Consider the following 14,806-nt stretch of genomic DNA (forward strand, 5'->3'; position numbering starts at 1 on the left):
GATCACGGAAAGGTTCGGTCAAAACTCCGACTCGGAGTCGTTCATGATATCTCAATTCATATATCTGACCTCATAATATTGATGAGTCCATTTTCCTAATTTGACATATTTGAGGGTGAGACTTTGGTGGGAACTGCATTCTTAGGAAGCTCTTGAACTCCGATTGGCGTTGACTAACCAATCTGGCTGCAATCACTCCCAATTAATATGCACGGGACAAGTAGAGGTAATTTAGACCCGACATTTCCCTGTTCATGCTGACGTCAGGATGGGAGGACCATGCCGTGAGGGAGAACATGTAGGAAGCAAGATATTTAGGTACTGCAGATCAAATGACATGAGAACAAAGTGAAGATGTCAATGTTTGAAGACATAGTATATGTATGGGATAACCTTGGAAAGAGAGAGGCTACTATTCTAGGTTCAAGCTTTAACTGCTATTTGGTATTCTCTCGAGCCAGCTCACACACCTTCTCTAGGCGCCTAGATATTACGTGAATCTTGAGGATAACCCCGCGAGGCCTAGTCGAGCTGTGCCCATGCCTTAGCTAACTGATGCAAATGAAACTCACGGGTGCGTTATTCAGGATGAATATTTCCATTCGCAGTTCTGCATAAAGTAGCGTGGGGCATGGGTTGGCTGGACCACGGGCTGGCAATGACGAGAACTACTGGATTACAGTTTCTCTATAGATTTAGATTCGCGCTAAGCGTTCTGCAGGGAAATCCATGTAAGCATGACTTGTCGAACCTATACTTTAGATGCACAACCGACTTAGCAAAGTTGGAACAAAAGGATGATGCGAGGGCTTCAAGCCATTTCAAGAGCGCCACGGTGAGGGCTAGTCAGGGTTTTCGTATTCAATATCGATTACAGCTAAGTGGGGAGTACTAAGTTTTCCCTGGGGTAATAAAGAGGGGTGGGGCAACTCCTGCATTTGGAAGAAGTCATCAAAAGTTTTGATAACTGGTTTTGCTTTATAGAAGATTAAAAAAAGTATTTTTCTAGATTAATTTGACTGCATTATAAGTAGCCATTTGCAGCTTGCGGCAAGGCTGGTCCTTCCTGCATTCACTTGAGCTGTGCTATGGTTGGACTAAAGGAGGCCTCTTTCTGTAGTGATTTATGAACAAAGGGGTCTCTCAATCTGGTTTGATCTAACCAGAGAGTGGTTTTCTCATTTTCTTTACATGTGCAAATGCGATGGAAAGTGGCCATATTTTATTGGAGCGTTACCATATCCCCTAATCTATTACAAGCAACTTGAAGCATCTTGAAGCATCTTGGCATGCAGGGTCTTAGATATCATCCAGTGGGAGGAAAGACCGAAATTACTAAAAGAGGTTGAAAAGGGTAACGATTCAATTTTGGGGTAGCCGGTTCAACGTCTGTTACTGCAGTATTTTGCCTCTGATTGTAGGTCTTCACGTTACATCGTCAGCTTATGTGGGGCCTAAGCCATGATTCTTGCTTGGCTGTGCTCCTAGCCCCGAAATTCATCGCTTCTAGCTGCGCTCATTGGGTACGGTCACCAGTCAGATGTTTGCGCTCAATGTCCTTGCTTTCGACTAAGATTCAGATGCAACTTTTACCGACAGACATAGCCAGGTGGTCTATTGCACTATTTACGGAATGACTTTGCATGGTTACCATAATTTACAAAAACTCCGGCCTGCAAGACCACTTTCCTATATGGGTTGAAACTTCGTAGTACTTGTTTAATGACTATGGATTTTCTGCAAGCTAGTCCAAAGCCATGGCGAATTCTCATCTTGCTCATTTTCACCCGGACGTAACACCTGATTGCCAAAACATTGGATGTCCACGGACTATTTTCGAAAACGCCATTGCTCTTCAACCTGTTCAAGGCGAAACCGGGTATGACGTTGGCTTTGCGCCAAAAGATTGGCGCAGATACCATGAATAATATCCATTCGAAAGCTACTACCGAAATAATTCTTAAGATAATTAATAAGATGTTTGCATGACTGCAGTCTCTGCCTACATGGTGGCTACATAGCCGCTATCATTCGCGCAAGTCGGATCTATTTTAAGACATACCACGACGACGTTGGCCAACCAGATCTAAATGATCAGCTCGAACAAGTTGGTGAGCACCCGTTTCTCCAGGGCTCGGATCCTTCCAAGGTTTTGTCCGTCGTCAATGAGGATTTTATGCATCTACTCCGTTGCAGCATTACGGTATTCGCGTGAGTCGAAGGCTGCCAGCGCCGACAGGACCTTACGAGAGATCTTGTAGATGTAAGATTCATTGAACCTCCGCCTATGGCGAGCATATCATTACTGTTTTCAAGGATAATTATGACGCGTGACATCCATGAATGTGGCGAGAGATAGTTATACGTCCAGAAGAAGTAATTCTCTCTACCACCTGGGCATACCATTATTATGAAGGTTGTTGTATAAAAAGGAAGTGGTAGATATTGTGAATGCTGAGATATCATTTTTTAAGTCGTAATCTTTGAAGCGATAATAATACTGAGCGGCATTAACTGTTGACAATGGAGCTCACATTGGCTGCAGAAAAAGGAGGACGCAGTCGATATCATTAGGTAAGGCTGTGAAGACATTGATGAAGTCTTTGATAGTTTATACTGTAAAAAAAGGATATCATAGAAGACAGAGTGTGTTAAAGTCAAAGTCACTGGTAGCAGTAGGAGCAGTGGCCACCCACGTATCTAAATTTGTAGGTAGGTCATATTAATCGCGAATAGTGGTTACTAATACTAAAAGCCATAACGGCAAGAGTGAGGATTCGCCAAAATGACCTGGTTACCCGGCGCCGCAGCGATAGGCATAAAAAAGAGGGTTGATTCGACGAAGAAGCGATTAGGAGGGTATTCGACGATTACTAGTAGGAAGGAGAGGGAACAAGAGGTCGAACTCAACGAAATAGCGATACTAGTAGTAGTAAAGGACACGCGGGCGGGCGTTATTAGTAGCCTGAGAGCTCCGGGGCTACTAGTAGTATCTAGGTATTAACTAACTATATAACTAGTATTCAAGTTGTGTTAGTAGTAGCCTAGTACCTGCTAGGTACTAGTACTGGTAGTCACTACTAGTCGTAAGATGAAACCTTGGAGGTGGGTGGAGTAGGATGTCACGGGAGATATATTTAGTAGGAAAACACATGGGCGTCAAGTACCCCCACCGGAATCAGAACAAACACTCTGATATATGTGTCCCTGGCCTCGGCAGCGTAAAAGTTTGATCAGTGAAAATTAGCAACCTTAAAACAGGATTAGTAGAGAAAAAGAGAAATTGGAGAAGGAGAAGAGGAAGTAAAAAGTTTGATCACTAAGGAAATAAAGTAGAGCCTGAAAGACATCTAACGAGAACTAAACTACTGTTGGGATTGAAGAAAGTCCTTCTGGGGATAGTTTCATCTTATTCTCTATTATAACACTCTATTTAGACTTTTGAGAAATCTCCTATCAACCAAAGTTATTAAAAGGACTTTCATGAACTGGCAAACACGCACAAAACCGTTCAGGCCTAGGCTATCAGCGTTGATGCTATTAAGATGAATCGGCAATGCCTGTAGCTTGTTCCTCTAGGCACTTCTAACAATCGGTCCAAGGACTTAGAATTAAGCCATCGACATTCATCTATTCAAGCCAAGATCACACCTCCATGAGTCAAAAAAACAACAATATGCAGTCTAGCCATTTTCACCATAGTTGATTTGAACACCGAGCTTGGAATTGATCTGGGACTTTCCCTAAATTCCGACTCTGTGTAGAGAGCGCGAGTGCGCCCGCTGGAATAGCCCACTGCTCTATAAGCTAAGCACACCTAGTTCGAGTGTCGGGCACTGCAACCCCAAAGGTGGTGAAAGCCTTATATGGAGTCCTCAAGGGAGGTAGAACTCGCGCAACCAGTGGGGCAAGTTGGGCTCGGGCGATAATTTCCGTTCAGAGAATCTTGGTCTCATGGCAGATCTTGTGTGTGTCCGATCCCATGAACACTTCTTGGAGTGCCTCGAGGAGTTTATACTTACGTGCCCAGGTACCCCATATGCATTTCAACTACCAAAAGAGTAAGCTCGGTAAACTCCTCTCTTTTGGGTATCTAACCATAAGTATGGACTTTATTTTCGTCCTGATCCTGCTGGTAAGATAGAAATGATTTAGAACCGCGCCAAAAAGTACAATCTGGAGAACGGCCACTTTGACATGCACATCCAGATGGTGGACGATAATGGAAATTTAGTAGCCACAATACAAAAAATACACCTTGGTATTCGAGGAAAAGCGGGGAAATTCACGCAAGACAAAGCTCGCTCTATGATTTGGATAGAAACGAAACGCTAGAAATGGCATGAAAGTAGCGATATTCGGCGTCCAACTGACAGCCATTTAGTGTTTTCGTGTAGGGAAAAGTAGGAATCGAAACACTAATTTCTTTGTATGAAATGAGGCATTTATGGATCATCCCGAAATACTCCGAAGATTTCCCATCCCCAGGTCAAGATCTGGAGATCTTAGGTCCAAGGGAAGAGAGAATGCGGCCTGGAGACTATTCGGACAGGTCCCGAGTGTGACGGGAGCTAATTCAAATCCCCACCATCAATTGGCCCGGATTGCCGTGAAAGTTTATGCCAATCACCGATAGATCCCGACTAGGGATGACCTCCGTAGAAAGCGGTGGTATCCCTTTACCACAGGTCTCGCATTTGTTCGCCAAGGCACAGTTGGGGGAGGAATCCTTGGCGGGTGTCGGGGGCGCCGGGAGCAATCTGGGGGCCAATCCTCGGTGTGTCTCCGCGGGGGTGCTTGTGCCTGCGGACCGCAGATGGTCGTTAAAGTGGCTGAAGTCAAATCATTGAAAACCAACGCTCGTTTGACAGCGACAGAAGTAAGAGAACCTTAATTATCAGCCCATCTTTTCCAAGGTTTGTTTTATTTTGACTTGTCATTACTACTGTCCACTCAACGCCTTCCAAACCGTGAAAGAAATTGAACTGGAAGGTTTACAGCAAGATTATCCTCATATCTCTACGGTAGAAGTGAATTAGGCGTCCAACTTTCCGATTTGTTTCTCAAATGCGTTTTTCATTTTAGGTAATGATTCCCAATTATGTAAATTAATAGCTCGGCAGAAATGTCTGCCAGGAATTGGAGGGATTAAGAAAAGTGTGGGGTGCATAGATATTGCGGAGATGAAACGATCCAACCCCTTCTCGTGGGGATAAAACTCAAATCCCAGCCTCAATTTCAACACATGAGACACAATTAATTAGGCAAAAGATCATCTTAAGCCTTGGAAGGTTTATACGGAACATTCATCCTATCCCTGTCTACTTCAAGTTCGTGGTATGTGGCTGGCAACAGTGAATAGTTATAGCGACCCTAACACGGGCTACTACGCTTGGATACATGGTCCTCGCCCCGCACCTACTCCCTACTAGTACTCCTCTCGTAATCCTGCGGATGGCAAATGATGTCTCAGAGAGCGAAATGCCAAGAATCCTGAAAACTTTCAAATCTGGCTTCCGCATACATGTTGGATTCCTGGGGGCGTGGTCCAGAATCTCTTAGCAAGTGCATATTTATCCTAGTATCCAGTGTCAGAGAACAGGCTAGAGGACTGATGCTCTTGGAACTTTTTTTATCAGCATGTATGTGAAAATGTTGATGTAGTTATGTATAGGGTCATCACAGTTGAACCAAAGCACGAATTGCCTTGTCTGAGTGCTGTAGGGGCAATTAGTTGGATTCAACAAAGCAACCATTCATACTCGACTGACTTGACTGTTTTTCAGTTTTTAGCTCAACTAACTCTGTCCGAGAATCGGCCAATTAATAAATAAAAGTCATAGTCTGATTGGATCCTCCAACTAAAGGGATACCTGTGCCGAGCCTCCCCCGCTCGTGTTCTACCAGAGAGGCCGGGGTCTGTTGCTCTGTGCCCCCGCCGTACGAGATTAATGCTCGATAAATACTCTACCTTCCCTCATTCATAATTTCTGAAATATTATCTTCATTGCCTTTTCTCTAAGCCAGGTAGCCACTTCGTTCATAAGTAACGGGCATTCTCGTTCAAAATGGCGGGCGGTGCTGCTATCAACGTTTTCAAATTCAACACAGGTGGTCTACCTAAAGAGACCCTCAACTTCAGACTATGGTTTGCAGTCTTCACGTTTGGCATCATGGGTGCTGCCCGTGGTGTTGACGAAGGCCTCATTACGGGTGTCTTTAATTCGCATGCGTTCAAGAAACAACTTGGTATTGATGATCTCGAGGATGGTGAGCTGGCCAGTGTTAAGGGAACTATTTCCTCGATGGTTCAGCTTGGGAGTGTCGCCGGTGCCTTACTGTAAGTCATGTCTATAGATACATTGTCCTCTTATGAACGCTCTGGTCGACAGTTTTATCTAACAATATTTCAATTCTAGCGCTTTCCTCGTCTGCGATCGTATCGGGCGTGTTTGGGCTACTCGTCAGCTCTGTGTCCTCTGGATTCTCGGTATCGCGATTTTTATTGGAAATAAAGGTAGCATGGCTGCTGTATATGGCGGTCGTTTTGTTGCTGGTCTTGGAATTGGACAAACTTGTGTTGTCGGACCAATCTATCTTTCAGAGATATCACCGGCTCCTATCCGTGGCCTCTGCACCTGCATGTTTACTGGCGCTGTGTATCTGTCAGTGCCCCATTGAGATCTAAATATGACATTTGAAAATACTAATGTCCAGCATAGTGGTATCATGCTTGCCTACTTTGCCAATTGGGGCACTGAGCTTCATATGGCAGATACTTTCAATCGTTGGGTAAGTCTTGGTCTCTGCATTTACGTTGGATTAACTAACTTGTTTTATAGGCTGTTCCTACTTCGATTCACCTCATGTTTGCCGGAATCACACTCATACTCACACTCTTCGTGTTAGAGTCACCTCGCTTCTACGTAAAGCAGGGACAGCGCGAGAAGGCACTCGAGGTTCTTTGCAAACTTCGTGGCTTGCCTGTCGACCATCCATACGTTCTCGAGGAGATGACAGAAATGGATGTTGCTTTCCAAGAAGAGATGGAGGCCACTCTCGGCATGGGCTGGAAAGGCCTGTTCAAGGAGATTCTTGGGATCAGACGGAACTCGTACCGTCTCTTTCTCACCAATCTCGCCCAAAATATGGCTTGTTGGTCTGGTGGTTCGGCAATCACGGTTTACGCCCCTGATCTGTTCACCCTTGTTGGCATTACTGGCCAAGAACAGTCTCTCTTCTCGACTGTAGTCTTTGGAGTCGTCAAATTTATTGCTTCTCTAATTTGCGCCCTCTTCCTCGTCGATATGGCCGGTCGCAAACGTTCTCTCATCATTGGTATTGTTTTACAAACCATTGCCATGTTCTACATTGCCATTTTCCTCAACATCGTGCCTATTGCCAACAACCCTGACTTCTCTCCCAACGGAACCCAAAGCCAAGCCTCAACTGCAGCAATTGCATTTATCTACATTTCCGGTGCTGGCTGGGCTCTCGGTTGGAACAGTGGTCAGTACCTGCTGTCTTCTGAGTTGTTCCCACTCCGCATCCGTGGTATTTGCTCATCTATCACAATGGCCATGCACTTCATTTGCCAATACGCCGTCAACCGCGCCCTACCTGAGATGCTGCTTGTTGATAAAGGTCTTGGTCCTGCGGGGACCTTCTACTTCTTTGGTGTCATTTCTTTGCTGGGTGGCTTCTGGGTTTGGTTCTTCGTGCCTGAGGCCGCAGGTCGTAGCCTCGAGACTATTGACAAGATGTTTGATCTTCCTTGGTACAGGATTGGTCGTCATGGAAGAAAATTTGCCGAGGATTACGATCGCGAGCAGGAGCAAATCTTCCGGAACGAAAAGATGGATCAAGGCGCAGCTGCCACCCACCACGAAGCTGCGTAAACTGACCATAATTGATCTCTTGGAGTGGAATTTCTACGATTTTCGTTTATTGTTTAGCTTGGGATGAGAATATGAGATACGGAACGATGTCAACATGTTATTTCTTTTTTTCTTATCCTCACTAGTCAATCTTGCAGTTATTAATGTTGTCTTGCCAAGCCATGGAGGCATAACGTGGAATGAAGGAGTTTGTAGTGAAGTTTGCGGGGAGATAAAGGCGAGCATCATCAGTAGCGTAGTTTGTTACCGGGTTATAGGAATTCAAGGCTGTCACAATTCTTCCGGCAAGGAAGTCCGAAAATATCATGTCAACCTTATCCGGTTCGCCATCTGATGGGAACCCAGCAGTAGCTTGGACATGCGCCGGCTGGGCGTACTCTGGGATTGGCGAATGAGGAGTATCATCGCCATCACTTCCAAGGTCATCGCAAGTCACATAACCTGGCGTCGAAGTGTCGGTTTCAAGAACACGACCGAAAAGAGTCTTTGTCTTTAGAAGCCCGGTTGCGTTGTGAGGCGATGGGTTGTCACATTCATCATAGCCCATTAACTGACTTGAAATAGTATCCATATTCATCGATCTCTTAGACTTGGCTGTCTGATTATTGTTGATGTAGTCGAGGACTTTCGAAGCTATAGAGTAAGGTACATCAGGGATGTAATTGAAGGTACTCGTGTATGGGCAGACAATGTACGAATCATCGACAGTGAAAGGACCCTTGACCAAGTCGTACCTGATGGCACCTTGATTCACAATGATCAATCTTGAATTTGCGGCGCGATCAGGACTGACCACAGTTGCGGCGGCGGCGGTCTGGACTAAGGTGTAGACATTGCCTTCATCACCGAAAGGCTTGCAAGATATGCAGTATGTTTGAGGCGCGCATCCATATACATGGGTGAGGTTCATGCCCTTGCGACCATCGTCAATATCCTGCGTCACTTGAATCCCACCAGCAGTGCTGAACTGGTCTTGAGATCCTGTCGCATGGTAGGAAAACGTAAGTCGGTTCCAATCCAGATATCGGCGTGTCAATTCTAAATCAAAGGTCTGATTTTTGGGGCATGCCGTGTCGATAGAATCACTGGGCTTTTCTTCGTCGCCGATAGTAGATTCTGCATCAGGCTTGGTTGCTCGACTCTGTATGGACTTCGACTTGATACCATCCAGGGAAATCCAGCCCACAGTATCACAATATTTACCGGATTCTATGGCTGAAGACATCTTGTCGTAAATGTGAAAGTCCCGACGGTGTGTATGACCTCCGAACCCCTGAACGGGAATTTCTGGGCGCATTTCCCGAAGAGTTTGCATGATTAGGGGAAAGCTGCTTTCAGACTTAGGGATTCCCGGCTTGACTGGGTTGTGTCCAATCAATACAAATAAATCAATCTCCGGATTGTTCACCGCGTTTTTGAACCAGTCTTCCTGGATCATTTCGGCAGCTGGTTGAATTCTCGTCATGCTCTTATTGTTATTCGTCCCATCCAATATCACGCCAAAGGACATGATTCGCATTCCTTGCTTAGTCGTAAAATGTCGGAATCTGTTTCCCATAGAAACCCATTGCTTCTGAGCTGGTTCGCTATCTTGGCAATTGTCGCAGATATCGAGATTGCTTGTTAGATACCGTTCACCATAGACCTTTGCAAACATGGAGAATGTCTTGTATGCGACATCAAATGCAATAAGCTCATGGTTTCCCGGGTGAGGATATCATAGTCAATGTTTTCGAAGATAGGATTCGTGATCTCTCCATTCGGCTTTGTCGAATCACTGAGACCATTGCCGTCATGCAAATCTCCTATTCATACCTCGCGCATTAGATTGTATCATTATTCATATGATCATGAGAACTGACCAGTATCAATAATCAATAGGTCGACATTTTTCTGAGTTGCCTTATCCCGCATGTGCTTCGTGAAAGACACAAAATCACCCCAATCCGCTCCATAATTGCGCTCTTTGATATGCCCCTCCAGCCAGCCGTGGCTGTCTGATGTGTGAAGAAAATTGATTTCTCCCCAATTCAGAGGGCCCCTTGGGCTTGTCGTAGCATCTAAAGCCCCTGGCTGCATGCGACGCATTACTCTTGGATATACCGAAGGTTCATTCTCTCCCTCGCAGGAAATGCATGCTGAAACTGCAGATATGGCCGCTGTCAGGCCGAGTAGAACAGATAAAACCCTCATATTTTCTGTGCCATGTAGGTACCGAAACGAGTAATTGGGTATATAGTAGTGTATTTCCTGCTAGATTGCCCAGGCTCATCGAGGAGAATGATCCAAGTCCCGACAAGGCTTTATATCGGCTTGGACACGGTAAAACCACCTGGGCACCTGGGCACCCAGCCCGATTTTTCAAGACAAAGAAAAAAGGCAAGTATGTGTCTTGAGCATTCTTGGGTCTCTCGAGGTGAGGCCCGAGAATGCCAGTGGAACATTGACCTGTGGAATGCGATTCGCTTATATGGATCTACTGCCATCAATGTTCGTATGCTACTTACCTCATTCCAACTTGGACAGACTCTTGAGTAGATAGTATCAACTCCTGCCCCATCATATTGAGCGTAAATTGATGAGTCAAACCTTGGGATATTGGCAGAGAAGTACCTTGGCATGGCAACTTGAAGGATTCAAGCCATAGGTGCTCAGCGACCGAGATCTCATGGGAGCCTTGGAGAGATCAAATTAAATACATTCAGAATAGCTTGAAGCCTTCCCAACGATAAAAGATCGAATAATATATTAAAGCACACGATATCGGCTAAACCTTTGACTGACGTTTCTCAAGCGCCTTTCGTCTACTTCTCAATGCCTTCGTCTCCTCCTGGAGGGCCAATTTCTGCATGATTTCTTCTGACCCTCCACCTACGACATGAACACGAGCATCGCGACTTATCTGCTCGACTCGTGCTCCTTTTCCAGCCTTGTTATACCCCGCCCCTCCAAAGATCTGCTGCGCTTCTCGAACACTCTTCTCGAGAGCGCGGGTAGACATGACCTTTAGCAAGGCTGTCATTCCCCCAATCTTGACATCGTCGACCGGTCGATCTTTGGTGAGCTCGAGGATATTTACAAGCTGCTCCATGAATGCATATGCCGGTTCAATCATGAGACCAAATTTGAATATCTTTGATTGAATGGCTTCCTTCTGGATGAGGGAGAGCCGAAAGTCTCACGTTGGATTGCATAGTTGAAGGCATCTTCAGCGCAGACACGAGCCAATCGCAACGACGCGCAGGCCAAGGCTAGGCGTTCCGGGTTGAAGTCTTCAATTTGATATTAGCCATCGGGTTGAAACTTCTCCTGGGGAAACTTACTTGACATGATTAGTGCGAAGCCCTTGTTCTCTTCTCCAATGAGATTTTCGACAGACACCCGAACCTCATCCAGCTCGATGAAAGTCGACCCTTTCAATGTTAGATTATTGTGCTCACTTGCCGGATATTATTGTATGAGTCTTACCACTTGCGTTGACACCTGAATTGAACATTCGTCGACGAGTCACCCCCGGAGCAGCCAGGGGAATGACAAGTAAGCTGATCCCCGATCTCCCAGAACCTCCTGTTCGTACAGCAGCCGTGCAGTAATCAGCCCAGAGACCATTTGTGATCCACTTCTTCGCGCCATTCACAATGTAGTGATCACCGTCCCGAATCGCGGTTGTTCGGATATTAGCGACATCAGACCCAGCTACGAACAAATTTAGCACAGACACTTAGAAGGCCCAGAGAAGTAGAGAGCGTACCATCAGGCTCGGTGATTCCTGAGACAGAATCGGATATCACCTTTCGCAACACCAGGTAGCCATCTCTTTTGCTGTTCGGTGGTACCAAACTTGGCGATCGGTGGACACCCGATTCCATTTCCGCCACCAAGACCCCATATGACGCCGACGTAGCCCACGCGGGTCAATTCATCCCCTACGATGAGTGAACACCAGGTATCCCATTTATCGCGTGGAACATTCCCCGGCAACGACAGACCAGCTGCGTTTTCCTCAGTTGTGAGAGGGTGTACGATGCTGAATCCCAGTTCGCAATGACGTCGGCGTACTGACTCGGGTACCTGCCCAGCTGCTTCCCATTCCGCAGCATAGGGTGCGATGGAGGTATCGACATAATCCCGGACCCAGGCACGTAAGTTGTGATGCAGGTCTGTGTAGTAGGGGCTTTGCACATCGAGTTGTGGGAGTAGAGGCTCGCTGTAGGGAGCGGTCGGAGCACGGAGGTTGCGCGCCATAATAATGGATCTTTTGGCTGAGAGATAAGGACAAGGATGGTTGGAAAGTTCACGAAGAGAGAAACGTGATTTTCTACATCTCCGGGGGTGGAATAAACTATGAAGTGTGAATGCGGGGAGACGCCTGTGAAGAAGCGTCGTTTCCCCAGACCGAGGCCCCTCGGGTAGGCCAATCATTACCGCAAATAATTGTGAGAGGAGTGTGCATTGATTTATGCTGGGTATATCTAAAGTTTACTTTGAAAAAAAAAAAATCTCTCGTCATCCATCACTTTGCACTTTGACGAGTCTCTAGCCTTTTGACAGCTTTGTAGATTTGTCGCAGTTGATCCTTCACATCCTGGCAGCTCCACCGATGAAGCGATTGTGGACATAACATCCCCTTGATGCAGGTCATTAAGGAGTCGGCAACGACAACTCCAATATCCAACTTTGTCTCACCATGGTCAACCTTGGAAGCAAAGTCATCCGGGAAAGAGATTGACCCTCGGGTCAATTGGTTCAACACCAGTTGGCGCTCCATCTTGGTATTTAGTTGGTAGACAAGCTCGAAGAGAATAACGCCAAGGGAAAAGACATCCAATTTCTCGTCGATTTTGTATTCGTCAAAATATCCTGGCGTGTCACTATCATCCGTATTGGCAGGTGGTCGATAAAATTCTGTTCCCACAACTCGCTGAATGTTTGGGCCACGATGGAAGGGAGTCACGGTGCCCTCCGAAGCGGGTGAATTGAGATGGGAGATATCTGCTACGAGACCAAAATCACCGATTCGGGGGTGGCAGAACTGGGATGGGGAATTTGGCTCCGAGTGGCAAGGAATGCATGTGTCTGTTTTGCTGTTTTGAGGCAAAGACAAGAAGATATTGGCGGGCTTTAAATCCCGATGCACAATATTCTTGGAGTGGAGATACTCGACACCCGAAACAATATCAAGGAACAACTTCAGCGATGGCATCAAATGAAAACAATGACGTCGCGATGGTATGCACTCAGTGTCATTGTACTTGGCTGCAGCCTGAGGGTTTAAATATGAGCTGAGAGAGATAGGGTGAAGTGACATTTGGATATGAAGAATCACAGCGGGGGTCTGGTTCCCTGGCCGACACTGACGCTGGACCTGAAGCTTAGAATGATCTTGACTCAGTCCATCGGTGAATATATCATCGGTCTCTCCAAATGTTGATGTTTGTCCATACGAATGATTGTCGAAATTGCGAGGGATGGACTCGATATCTTCATCATCTTCCCATCCAGTTACGGAACTCTTTTTCGAGTGTCGAGATGATGATGTCGCATGACTATCCCAGCGTCTAATCCTATTGGAAGATCCTTGATCCTCGGGGTAGGAATTCGGGTGTGAATCGGCCATGGAGCTTTCAGAGTTTTCGAAAACGATTCCCATGCTAGGCTCATTAGTGGACCCCTGGCTGGATAGGGGCTCTTGGGAGGGTTCGTAGCGCGGCTTCGCAGATTGTTCGAAAGGCCTGTGACTCGAAACATGTGCTTGTTCGACCCATGCTCCGTAGTACCGAACAATATTCGAATGCTCCAAGCGAGCAAGAGTTCGAATTTCTTTCATGATGGTTTCCAGTTGATTTTCTCCACCATATTGCAATTGGTCGAGGCGTCTTTGGGAAATTGGTACCTTTTTCAGAGCATAATCTTGCGAGTCGATGTGATTCTTCACGTGGTAGACTTCACCGAAGGAGCCCCGTCCCAAAATTTTGAGTTCGCTGAATTCGACGGAATAACGAGACATGTTGTTTAGCGATGGAACCGAGGGTTGCGGAAAGAGTGAGATCCCCACTGGTGAACTTCCGAAAAGCGGGCGTGAAGGATTCGGTGCGCCTGCAGTGCCATCGAGAACGTCAAAGTTGCCGATCGAGGGAAGGTGTCTCCCAAAATTGCCATCGGCCCCATCTCTTGGCCATAATGGAGATGCGGTTTCAGGAATGACAATCCCTTGGACGTTTCTTGAAACTAGAGCCAGTTCCCGATCCTCTCCACCTTCAATCGGGGACCGGACACCGGGTTCGACAAGATTGAGGCCTTCTAGAGCGGAGAGGCCGAGCATATCGAGACGGTCACGATATTCTTGCCTGGTGGCCCCCAACTCTTCTTCGTGGGCTCCATCTGTAACCAGACCGTGTTTGGATAGGATTTGGGACTGGTATTTGTAGAGCTTCTTTCCAAGGTATTGAGCTTCCGGGGATTGCTTGGTGTATGTTTTACTCGAGCCTGGCTGCGCATTGAGGATGTCTGCTGCGCGGCTTTGGCAATAGAACTCCAAAAGAGCAGATGTCATCATATTGGCGTGGTGGTCTGCATTGATGTCGATGGTGTCCAATGATGGAATAGATGCCTCTTCAAGAGAGAGAGAGTTTTCCGAGTAGCTGCTGGCAGCTGGGTTTATTTTTTTTGACGGCTCGCCGGCCGCTCTGTCATGACTTGTCCGGCGAGATCCGACTCCGTGATTAGGTAGTCTCTCATGTGAAGAAGCCTCATGTTCACCAAATCCATCTTCATCACTTTCAGATTCCGGCTCCGATGAAGATAGATCTGCGGCTGACCTGAACATTGACATGTTGAGTTATGACCAAGAGAAAAGATCAACAGGTGACTGGAATTTCACGAGAATTCCATCCAGAAAGTTGCGTAAA

The 14,806-nt window shown here is 46.4% G+C and overlaps 4 protein-coding genes across 4 annotated transcripts; 1 reads left to right on the forward strand and 3 right to left on the reverse strand.

Annotated features, from left to right (window-relative positions):
- Nucleotides 1-6,068: 6,068 nt before the first annotated feature.
- On the forward strand, nt 6,069-7,898 carry N7533_003991 (Major facilitator superfamily domain general substrate transporter; the record flags this gene model as incomplete). Its single annotated transcript, XM_057100641.1, has 4 exons — nt 6,069-6,340; nt 6,420-6,665; nt 6,723-6,792; nt 6,843-7,898. 4 exons carry the CDS (start codon nt 6,069-6,071, stop codon nt 7,896-7,898), a joined length of 1,644 nt encoding a protein of 547 aa, XP_056960271.1.
- Nucleotides 7,899-8,019: 121 nt separating this feature from the next.
- On the reverse strand, nt 8,020-9,417 carry N7533_003992 (uncharacterized protein; the record flags this gene model as incomplete). The annotated part of the gene is made up of 1 exon (XM_057100642.1): nt 8,020-9,417. The coding sequence occupies one exon, from the start codon at nt 9,415-9,417 to the stop codon at nt 8,020-8,022; it is 1,398 nt and encodes a 465-aa protein (XP_056960272.1).
- A 1,248-nt stretch (nt 9,418-10,665) lies between these two features.
- Nucleotides 10,666-12,143, reverse strand: N7533_003993 (acyl-CoA dehydrogenase family protein; the record flags this gene model as incomplete). Its single annotated transcript, XM_057100643.1, has 6 exons — nt 10,666-11,052; nt 11,118-11,170; nt 11,222-11,311; nt 11,367-11,594; nt 11,650-11,667; nt 11,735-12,143. 6 exons carry the CDS (start codon nt 12,141-12,143, stop codon nt 10,666-10,668), a joined length of 1,185 nt encoding a protein of 394 aa, XP_056960273.1.
- Nucleotides 12,144-12,411: 268 nt separating this feature from the next.
- N7533_003994 (putative protein kinase) lies at nt 12,412-14,730 on the reverse strand (the record flags this gene model as incomplete). Its single annotated transcript, XM_057100644.1, has 1 exon — nt 12,412-14,730. One exon carries the CDS (start codon nt 14,728-14,730, stop codon nt 12,412-12,414), a length of 2,319 nt encoding a protein of 772 aa, XP_056960274.1.
- Between the last annotated feature and the right edge of the window lie 76 nt (nt 14,731-14,806).

This window comes from Penicillium manginii, assembly GCF_028828005.1.
Source record: "Penicillium manginii strain IBT 31320 chromosome Unknown utg000004l:1.0-7231830.0:1.0-7236170.0, whole genome shotgun sequence".
Taxonomy (NCBI): Eukaryota; Fungi; Ascomycota; class Eurotiomycetes; order Eurotiales; family Aspergillaceae; genus Penicillium; species Penicillium manginii.